The 10,803-nt window shown below is 45.6% G+C and overlaps 2 protein-coding genes across 2 annotated transcripts in view; one reads left to right on the top strand and one right to left on the bottom strand.

The window, feature by feature from the left end:
• Positions 1-164: 164 nt before the first annotated feature.
• LOC140253226 (retinol dehydrogenase 12-like) lies at positions 165-6,424 on the top strand. The gene is made up of 7 exons (XM_072338719.1): positions 165-290; positions 693-811; positions 1,635-1,790; positions 2,405-2,509; positions 2,710-2,919; positions 3,709-3,898; positions 5,525-6,424. The coding sequence occupies exons 1-7, from the start codon at positions 193-195 to the stop codon at positions 5,625-5,627; spliced, it is 981 nt and encodes a 326-aa protein (XP_072194820.1). The 5' UTR covers positions 165-192; the 3' UTR covers positions 5,628-6,424.
• A 586-nt stretch (positions 6,425-7,010) lies between these two features.
• ZFYVE26 (zinc finger FYVE-type containing 26) overlaps positions 7,011-10,803 on the bottom strand; it is a 45,191-nt gene continuing 41,398 nt past the window's right edge. Inside the window, exon 42 of the mRNA XM_072338725.1 lies at positions 7,011-10,077. Coding sequence (XP_072194826.1) covers positions 9,868-10,077 — 210 coding nt within the window. The 3' untranslated portion in view covers positions 7,011-9,867. The remainder of the gene's footprint in view (positions 10,078-10,803) is intronic.

Genomic DNA, 10,803 nt, shown 5'->3' with positions numbered 1-10,803 from the left:
ATCGGGCGGCACCGGGGCAGCCGCGGCGGAGCGAGGGCCTCGCGGCGCGCTGCCCGCTGGGAGCTGTAGTCTCAGCGCTGCACGCGTCGCGTGGCGCCGCCTCATGGTGCTCCGGCCCGCCCTCGGCCCGCCCCGCACCGCGCTGCCACCTCCCACTACTGCTCGGGGCGCGATCAGTTGGACGCGGCGTGGATGGAGCCGGCGGCGGCGATGCTGAGCTGCTGGGGCGCGGTGCTGGGCGCCGCCGTGTCCGTGCCCCTCCTGCTGCTGGCGGCAGCGCCCTACGTCAGGTGTGGGGCCGCGGGGTGCCTCGCGGGGGGCTCCGCGCCGCCGGGCTTCGCGCGGCTCTTTGCCGGGGGGAGGAGAACCACAAAGGGCTTTTCGGTTAGCGCTGCTCCGCCGCCGGCGGCCGGTTCTTGGCGGCCGGTTCTTGGCGTCCGGCTCGATCCGCTCTCGCGGAGGGTCCGGCGGCAGCCGCGGCTCGGGGCGGTCGGTTGCCGGTGGCCCGTGTTCGCCCCACGGCGCCGCGCGGAGTCCATTGGCCGGGAACCGCGCCGGCAGCCAATGGGAGTCGCGGCCCACACCGGTGCGGGCGGAGCGGGGTGTCGCGACCGGCCCGGCCCGGCCGCGCTGCGGTGCCCGATCCGTTGGCGAAGTCGGAGCCGCCCTCGAGTCCCGCCGCTCTCTTGCAGGCGGTACGTGGCCGGAGGGCGCTGCGGGTCCGCTGCCAGGCTGGACGGGAAGGTGGCGGTGATCACGGGCGCCAACACCGGCATCGGCAAAGAGACCGCCAGGGAGCTCGCCCGGAGAGGCAAGTCGGCGTCACGCTGCGAGCGGGTGCGAACCCCCCTCTGCGCCCAAGGCGGGGTCACCGCGCGATTCTCTCCGCACAGTCCGTGCCCCGCAGCGGCTGCTTGTCCCTTCTCCTTAACCGCAGTTAGAAGAGACGGTGCTAATTGGAACCGATGTGATCCGGCACCACGCATCGTGCTCTGGAGCCTGGGGCCGTGTTTCTAAGAGCCACCTTCTGAAGGTCCTTCAGACAGCGCTGTAACCCCTGAGGTGCAGCTCCCCAGTTCTCAGCTGCTTTCACTGCTTGAACCCTGACCCCGTGTCTCAGCGTGTAGAAATACTCAGCACTGCGGCCACTTGGGGAGGACCGAGGAAGTGCCTGGAGTCACAGGGCTCTTCCTTGTTTGGGGCTGGGAAATGGCTCAGATCTGCTCATGTTTCAAAACTGTTTTAAATGTTTTTTGGTAACTAGCATGACAGTGAAACTACCCAGGAATGGCTCTGGCTGGAGTCCAAGCAACTCTGTGTACTGTAGGCCCTAGTGCTTCCATACAGCCACAAATGCAACATGTTCATATCAGGACTGCAGTGCACTCACCTGACCTGGGAGAAGCTGGACAGAAGCATTTCAGATGTGCAATCTCCCGGTCTGAAAACAGGTCTGGGCTGGCTTGGAGCTAACTATCTACAAGAAGAGTTCTTGTGCTTGTCAGCTGCTCCCCTGGACTGAAGTCAGTTCCATAGGAAACAATACATTGCAAGCGCAGAGTCATCAGCCCTTGTCATAGCCCTGGCCATACAGATGTGACATCTGCTTGTGTTCTGCTTTTTCCTCCTTGCAGGTGCGAGAGTGATTGTTGCCTGCAGAGACATAGCAAAGGCAGAAGCTGCAGCGCGTGAAATCCGAGCTGAGACGGACAATCAGGAAGTCATTGTGAAAAAGCTGGATCTGGCTGATACCAGGTCCATCCGAGAGTTTGCTAACAGCTTTCTAGCAGGTAAGACCTCCAGGTCCTTCTTTTCAAGTGTGCCAGCAATTTCTGTCTGCTCTCTAGAGCTAAGGAAGGGGTACAACAGAGCATACCCCGAGAGGAGGATTGCCCTGCTCTGTTCCTGCACTGCTGTTGACTTCCTGTGTGACCACATGCATATCAGGGGCTCCAAAGGCAGGAACTGAGGGTATTGTACAACGCTGCTGCTGTTGCGACTATGAAAGCGTCTTCCCCTTTGCTGTATGGATTTCATTTGTGGTATCTGGAATTGATCTGTGCGACAATCTCTATTCTGAGCAAAGGCAGAAAAATGAGAGGGCAGCCCCACCCTCCATTATTGTCGGTGCCTTCAGGCAAGAAGGGGGTTCTGTTCTGGTGCCAAGGGTTTTTAGCTAACGCCAGATTCCTGACCTATGCATCTTTATGCCACGTTGGCTGTTGTGGTTCACAGCAGGGACTTGCCAGTGGCCATGGGCAAGTTGGTGGTAGGAGAGTTATCCTTATTTTACAGAGGCAGTGTGGCTGCCACTTGGGTGTGGGTTTTCTTTTTTGTCTGACTTGTGTCTGTCTGTCTTCCATCTCTGTATTTAATGACTGATGTCTTTTTTTCTTTCTTGCAGAAGAGAAGGAACTCCATATCCTCATTAATAATGCTGGGGTAATGTTATGCCCTTACTCCAAGACAGCCGATGGCTTTGAGATGCACCTAGGAGTCAATCATCTCGGTAAGGCCAGTGGAGTCAGGTTTTCACTTCATATCTGTGGAAAAATGCCACTGGGCAATTCTGCTTCCAGGTGCTTTCATTTTTCCTTCTTGTGGTAGAATGGAAGGAGGAAAGCTATAGCTCATAATCAGCATGTTCAAAGTGCTTTGTAATTCCAGTGGGGGAACCCTTCAGAGAAGAACTGAATTTCTTACCCCCAGGTCATTTTCTTTTAACCTTCTTATTACTGGAGCGTCTGAAGCAGTCTGCACCATCCCGCATTGTGAACGTGTCCTCACTGGCTCATCATGGAGGCCGAATCCGCTTCCACGACCTCAATGGTGAGAAGAGCTACAATCGTGGCCTCGCCTACTGTCACAGCAAGTTGGCCAATGTCCTTTTCACCCGAGAGCTGGCAAGGCGGCTGCAAGGCAAGTCCCAGCAGAGAGCGGAGTGGTTTCCTTGGCTTTTGAGCAGTGTGGGTGAGGGGAATGGGTTGAAAAAAAATGCCTGTGCAGAAATGAAATGGTTTGAGACAAGGGTCACTGACAGCTCTTTGTTGGAAGGGAAAATGTATCTCATCTGTGGAACTAGGAAACTTAAAGCACTAATTGTCTTTACGGCAACAGGGCATGGGAGGTCAGTTGTCTGACACAGCTGAATGGATTTGATTTTAATTTGTCAAAAACTGGCTGCATCCAAGCACACAATTGTGCTACGTGAGTAGAATTTGAAGAGGGAAAAACAACAACAAAGGAATTGAACTTGCATCAAATTGCAATCTGCAGTGAACAAACTAAGGCAGTTGTAGCTGCCTTTACTGGTGATGGGCTGTAAAACAGAAGCGTGGGGTTAGACAGTATCTCTTAAGTCACAATATACGTATCAGTCTTGTTATTCAGTCCCTTCTGTAAACTTAAGCAGTGTCTTTTCTAATTGTAGAATTCTCTTGCTGTCTAAAGCCCAATGGAAACTGCTGCTGTTTGAGCATCAGGCTCCCTAGTACACTGTTGTACAGAAGGCATGCAGTGACAGCACTGTTTGGAAGGGTCAAGGGAGTGCTCCAGAAAGCACTAAGAATTTCACTAATGCTCCCTTTATCCACAGCAGTTCTTTAAGATGCAGAATGTTTGCCGGTGGAATTGAGGAGGATATTAGCCCATTGCTTAAAGGCAGTCTGACGCATGCATTTTGTCCTGGGCTACTTTCTTTTACCGTAGGCACTAAAGTCACAGCAAACGCTCTCCATCCTGGCTCTGTCCATTCTGAGCTGGTCCGGCACTCATTTGTAATGACGTGGCTGTGGAGGATATTCTCATTCTTCTTGAAGACTCCATGGGAAGGAGCTCAGACCAGTGTGTACTGTGCAGTAGCAGAGGAGCTAGAATCCGTGACAGGACAATATTTCAGGTGGGTACAAGCTGATGGAGTGATGTACCACGGAAGGAAGCCTCATTAGTTGAGAAAATGATCATAACTGTCATTAAGAAGAGACTTTGTAAGTGGTTGGTATAACTCATGCCAGTAAGATTGAGGGTGAGAGAAATACTAGAGCACTATCCTTTCTAGATTTCTCGAAAACGATACTGTGTTAGGAGGGATCCCTGTCCTATGCAACATTTCCTTTCATGCCAGGAATATTACTGGACTCCAAGTCCGGGAAAGGCTGTCACGGTTGTAGCACTCTAATCCCTAGATTGCAGTAATTCAGTTTGCAGCAGAGCTGTTTAGTTAATGAGGTCACTTAAGGCAGTCACGGAGAGACCAGTTTAGTTTTACCCTGTTGGGTGCACAGGCCCTTTTTGATTCAAGGAGATGAGAGGTCTGATGGTGCAGCAGAGCTAGGAGGTGAGATATTCAGGACTGGCATGTGACAAAATAACTTGATTCTCCAGTGTGACAAACCATCAGCTACAAGAGATTCCTGCTGGGATGCTTATCACTCTCTCCTGCAAACTATCAGTTGTAGCTCTCTCTATGAACCCAATTGTTTCTTAATTTCCTTTTACCTACTCCAGAACACTGCATAATCGCACCTCTTAAGAAAGCTACAGCTCAGAACAGTTCTACATCATCATCCTAAATTTGTAAACTGCAGTTTCAATGAGTTCCTTCAGCCATATCTGTCAGCTTCTTGCTGGGCGTAGAGCAATATAACAATACTGTATTTTGGAAATGAACATAGATGGGGGGTCTTTTGCCCCCCGTAAATACCGCTGCCTTAGCAAAAGCAATACTTTGCTCCTTTTCAGAGCTCTGCTGTCTTGTGATAAGCAACCAGATTAGTCTCTGTAATGACTTTGATCTTCACTTGGGCATTCGTTTACCTTAATCGGACTTGAATATATAAATAGACGCCTTAATCTTCTGTGTGTTTTGGGATATAAGAAAACTAGAATGGATAGAAATCTTACATTTCACCAGATGCAATTTCATCTCTTCTCTTAAATTTCTATGGAATGTGCAGCATCTAGCATTACAGATGAGAACACATGATCCCTAGTCCAGACAATGTACTGCCTGACTGCAGGAGCTGAGAAGAAAGGGGCTGTAACACGGAAGATAATGGAAATGGCAATAATGTGAAACCATATACGGTTATTACAGTATTATATTCAGAGGCAGCTTTGCCTTTCATGCAGTGGCAATATAGTGGGATGAATAGGATGGGATAACCAATTTAGAACAAAGGTCTGTTTGAGTAGCTTAGTTATAGTTTGCTACAGAAGTACTCCTGCACAAGCCTGGTTAGCATTTATAACCTTTTTTAGTAATACTAATGAGAACTCACACTGGTGAGTATACAGCAGAATATATGTAAAACTCTGTAAACATCAAGATGGCATAGAGCTAGATGCACTTGCTTTTTGGCACCACTGGGGAAGATTCTTCCTAATTTAGCTCCCATCCTCCCTACCCTTCTTCAACTGGTCTTGAAGTTTCATGAATTGAAAGCAATTCCCTCACTTTATCATAGCCATTTCAGTGTACAGCTGGAGATCTTAGATTTAAATAATAATAATGTTCCTTTTGCAGCGATTGCCGGCCAGCATACGTGTCTCCATGGGGTCGGGATGATGAGACAGCAAAGAAGCTCTGGAATGTGAGCTGTGAGCTACTCGGCATCCAGTGGGACTGAGCAGTGCAGCCTCTTGCATGTACCTGGTTGAGCACAGTGATGTTACTCTTGAGAAGAGCACTGCTGCCAAGAATGCTGGTACTTCGGCCTCCCTTGTGATGGTTCTGTGGATGCAGTCCAAAATGAATTTCTGGAATGTCACAGTTAAGGACTGAGATTAGAAAGAAAAGCATCCCCTTTTGTAGCTGGAGAATTAGAGCACCAATACTGTGAGCAACCTTTGGTAACTCACACAGCAGCCAGAGGCTGTTGTTCTGTGGCTTTAGAATAGAAATGGAGGTTATCATCTTAGCTTTAGATCACCTGTATTGAAAGTTGATTTTTGTGTCGGTCTCTTTTTCCATACCAGTAATAGTAAAAAGGTAGGACACTAAACTTATGCTTTACAAGGTCATTTTTTGTTCCTAATATTTAACACAGCAGGGTACAAGTATTCATGTTTCTGGCAATTAAGTGTAATATAAATGCTCATGAACACACAGAAACAGGTGCTGGCCTAACTGGGATCAAGCATTATTTTCCATGTTCTCCTAAGCACCTCTAGCCTGCAAAGTGTTCTGCCTACTGGTTGCAGTAAGGTTGGTTCATCTTTTGGGAACCAGTGACTGTCAGTGCAGCTGGCTGGAAGGTTAAAACCTGCAGTAACAGTGAAACTGGGCAATGGCTAGTTATTTTATTCAAAACTGTTAACATCTCTGCTGTGAAACTCTAAGCAAAGATGGTATAAAACTTGTCCTAATAAAATCCCATGCTGTACTTTAAGTGATTTAAAAACTCAGAAAAGAGCAGATTTAATTTTCTTTTTAATTAACTGCACTGAAAAACAACAATTAATTTCCACTGAGGCTTTAGCATTGAATTTGCTTTGACAGCAATCTACCTTGAGCTAAATAGCTGAAGTAGGGGCCAGTGCTATCCTGATATTATGGTCAGTTTAGTCACAGGACAGAAAAAGAAAACACAAATCTCAGCAGTTATGGGCCATGGCCACCAGCCTGACCTCACAGTGCCGTACAGCCTGCATGGTCAAAAGGCAGCTCAGTCAACCCACATCCTCATGATTCTACTCCCTTGGAGCTCTAGTGAAAATTGATATAATGGGACCTATGATCTGAGATTATTTCTGAAAAAGAGTTTTGTAGTTGCTTAATTCAACAAGTGCCATAGCTCACAGGATTATCTTTTTCTGGAAAAGAAATCTAGAAGTATGTAGATCCACATCTGAACATTCCTCTGACCAACTGCCAGCGTTGGGAAGCAAATGCTCATGTTATGATTAATTATGTCTGAAAACTATCCATGTACATCAGTCCCGTGCTACCTCTGATCAATACTAAATAAAACCATTTTCTTTTTACAGCAAGAAAACAACTTTCTGAAGAAACTATGCAATTCATTTGGTTTTGCTTATATCTGTACCTGCCTTCATAATGTTTCTCCCTGTGCTTGACCTTTTTTCCTCCCTCAACAACACTGTAGCAGTGGATTGTTTACCTAGCATGCAGGCTCTGTGCAATTCTCTGATCTTTAAAGGGGCTTTTAGGAACAACAGAAGCCATTAAGAAAGAAAAAGCAGAAAGAATCTCTAGGACATATTTTCCCCTTTCAGGTCAGTGCTTTTCTCAAATGAATCAGATCCTAGTTTCACTATAAGACCTAACTACATTTTACCATAGAGAGGAATCTCCTCCCTCTCTGACCTTGGGTAAGTCATTTATACCTTACAGGTTGATCTGTAAAATGAGATCTTAAGCTCATTTTGCTGCCTTAAAGGGAGTATTGTAAGGGAGAGTTGCATTAAGTTGCAAAGCTGCCTGAAGAGAATTACTGGTCTGCCAGAGTACATGTATAAGCCAAGCTAGCTACCAGGGTGACCTCTGAAGGGGTGACAGCACAGTTGCTCAAAGTATTGAGAACATTACAGCAAAGGCATATTTTTGTATGACGGCAATTCTTCCCCTTCTAGTTCATCTGGTGAGCATAGCCAAATGCAAAACACAGATCTAGAACAAAAGACTAAGCTATGCTGAGGCAAAAAGCAAACAAGATATATTGAAACCTTCCGTCAGAAGACTTTTATTCTCCTTTCCCCCCCACCATTGTAAACAGCCTGTGGTCATTTCTATAGAAAGTTTTTAAACTGGCAGTACTCAATCCATTTCTAAAGCTCAAAAATTCAAACCTTGATAATTGCACTATTCATGACAAAAGGCAGTTGGTCAGGATCAGAATTCCAGTTCTGCTGGTAAGAGAAACATTCCCTACAATTCCAGGTTAAGAACATCAAGTTACAACAAACACTATAAAGTGCATAAAGTACAGTGCAAAGAAGTCGAGAGGAAAGGCAGGTACAGAACTGACTGGTCTGCATGACAAACTCCACTCTCTGTGCTCTATACAGCTGTAAGGAACTGGAGCAGAACAGTCAGTGTTACAGCAAAGCATAACCAGACACCCGTGAACAGCAGAACCTCCCCCCATAGTTAGAGAGCTAGAAGTCATCAAATAGATGGATAGTGTCACGTTTTAGGATTAGCCTAACAGCTCTAAGCTGATGGCAAGCTAGGTCAGTCTGGCCAGGAAAACAAAAGCAGCTTTCATTGGTACTGCTCACTAATGAGATTGTGCAAATCTGTGATTGAGAGATTCTAAAATCTAAATGTGGTCATTTCTGACGACTTAGCTTAGCGACATTTCTAGCCCTGCTCTAGTGAATAGTTCACCTCTGGGAGAGATGGTGGTAGCAGTGGAGCACCCAGAGGGGATGAAACAAGCCCTTCCCAATGCTATCAAAGTCTGTTCTGTTACTGCACCGAGTTTGGGAACATTACAAAACCCATACCCGACAGTCACAATCTACGTACTAAAACTATTTGCAGAAACTGTTCTGTTTCTTCCAAAGTCAGTCAAATGCTAAACAGTTAACAACAAAACAAAGTAGTTTTTCCATCTTGTGCTGAAGTAAAAATTAACTGCTAACATACTCTTGTGGCCAAGTTTTGTTTCTTTTAGAAGGTCCTATTGCTGTCTACATTTCTTCTGCTCATTTCATGTGTCCAAATCATCATTGCAGAGCAGCAGCTACTTCTTTTGGTGTTCTTCAATGCAGAAATGACACAAAGACATCTGCTGACTAAACCTAACAACTCTGCTTTGTTTCTTGTCACAGTAAGCACCTCACCACACACACAAGTTTAGCACAGAAGCCACTGTTCCATTCCTTGTGTTATGAAATACTGCCTTTTCACATGTCCTAACACACTCCATCCTGGCATTATAATCTGCACAGTGTGTTTAGTTAATGCATTCTGCTGTACCTGACAGGGACAGGTTATTCTCATAAGAAAAAAAAACCCTAAAATTCCTGTGTGACAGGAATACAGACTGCTGAATTTTGCCACAGCTCTATCTTTCCGTATTTCCTGCCGTATCTAAAGTTCATCTGCTCAGTGATAAAGCTGCATCACATTTTATTGGATATTATAGCAAAGAAAGAGGTAGGTGATTTTTTAAAAAACTATTTTAAAGGATTTTTCCCTTTGTAGGCCCTTTGCAGGATATGTCATTTACAATTTCATCCATTTTGTAAGGACTCAAGTGCAATACATATATCAGACAGTGCAACTGGGAAGTAAAAACCTGCCACAAAGAATCAGTCTGTACTTTGTCCAACAAACTAAAAAAGAAGTTGAGCACACTGCAGTGGGTGAGAGTGGGGGAAGGAAGTTTGCAATAGTTTGTATAGAGGCTTTAAAAACAACCATCTCTGAATTTCAGTCTTTGTAAAAGATCTCTGAAATCTTGAAAAGAGTTTTACAGGAAACCCATAATCACAGAAAACGTTACACTCCAGGCTACATTGAGCTGTTGAGATTTTTCTGTACTCTCTATGCAGGTTTTCTGAATTAGAAATAAAAAAAGGGGAAAAGTTCAGTGCCCTTCTAAAAATCCTAAGCGCTCTCTGCCACAGACCTAAAAATCTTGCTTGTTCAGTTTGAAACTGCCACCCTTCCCCCTACTCAAATCAAAGAGGGCCAAAAGACACCCTGAGGTAGTGACTATTTGTCAGATTACTGGCACTTGTAATTTAGTTCTTTTCCTTTTAACCAGAAGCACACTAGCAGCTTCCATTTGCTACCAACACAAGTTAGAAGACTTCCCTTTTACCAAGCGATTGCTGCACTGCATGCCTCTAAGGTGTCATGAAGTCTTCCCCTTCTGCGGTGACGGTGAATGCCAATTACTTCCTGCTGCCCTGGCCAAGCCGATTTCTTGTTTTGGGCTGATGCACTGTGAGCCATTGGGTACAGATGGCACGCACAACATCTTCTCCACTGCTCTCAGCCAGCTGGCGCACATGCTGGACAAGCTGCACTGCTCTGCTCTTCTCCTGTCTCACCGAGACCAGATATGCAGAACGCAACTTGTTGCACATCAGGTAGGCTTGAATCTGGAGGAGAAAAGGGCAGGCAGAACTCCTTTAGAAAGCTAAGATAAGCTAACACAATAAGCTTAAGCAAGTATTCCAGCAAATCCTATCTCGTTCAAGATGCTGTCATAAAAGGCAGTAGAAGCACAACGTGAGGCAGAGTATTGCATGGTGTAGATCCCAGTGTAAAAGATAAACGGCTGTATATTTCATTAAATTTGGCTCTTATGGAAACTCCTTTACAGTATCACCAATAAATATACGTTAATAATTTTATTTCTTGCATTCAGTTTCCATAACCCCATGGCAAAGATTATAAAACAGTCATTACCTTCTATTGCTCTTCCGGAATGGCTAAGACATGAATATTTCAATAATAAATCTTTCATAAAAGGCAGAATTAAAAGCCCATTTTTCAATCCACATACAACACCCAAGTTTGTCAGTTGGAAGAGGACAGAGTAGAGTCAGAAATTTTAAGTTTTGTCTTTAGTTATGGCACCCAGGATCTACAGAAGTCTGCAACTCTGATCCACAGCCTCTATCTACAAATATGCATACAGAGTTTCCTTATTAATATGCAACTCTTCAGAGGCTTGGCAGGCCGGTATTTAAGCTTATAAAGAAATCAGTTAGTGCAGGCCTCATTTCATCTAAGAAAAAACTACTTTAATTCTGACATACATTTTACCATTTAACTCCTTACCACAATGAAAACAGCTTAAACCTTCAAAGAACGATAAGCTG

The sequence above is a fragment of the Excalfactoria chinensis genome, chromosome 5 (assembly GCF_039878825.1).
Source record: "Excalfactoria chinensis isolate bCotChi1 chromosome 5, bCotChi1.hap2, whole genome shotgun sequence".
Classification (NCBI taxonomy): domain Eukaryota; kingdom Metazoa; phylum Chordata; class Aves; order Galliformes; family Phasianidae; genus Excalfactoria; species Excalfactoria chinensis.
This window is presented reverse-complemented; position numbering and strand designations above follow the sequence as displayed.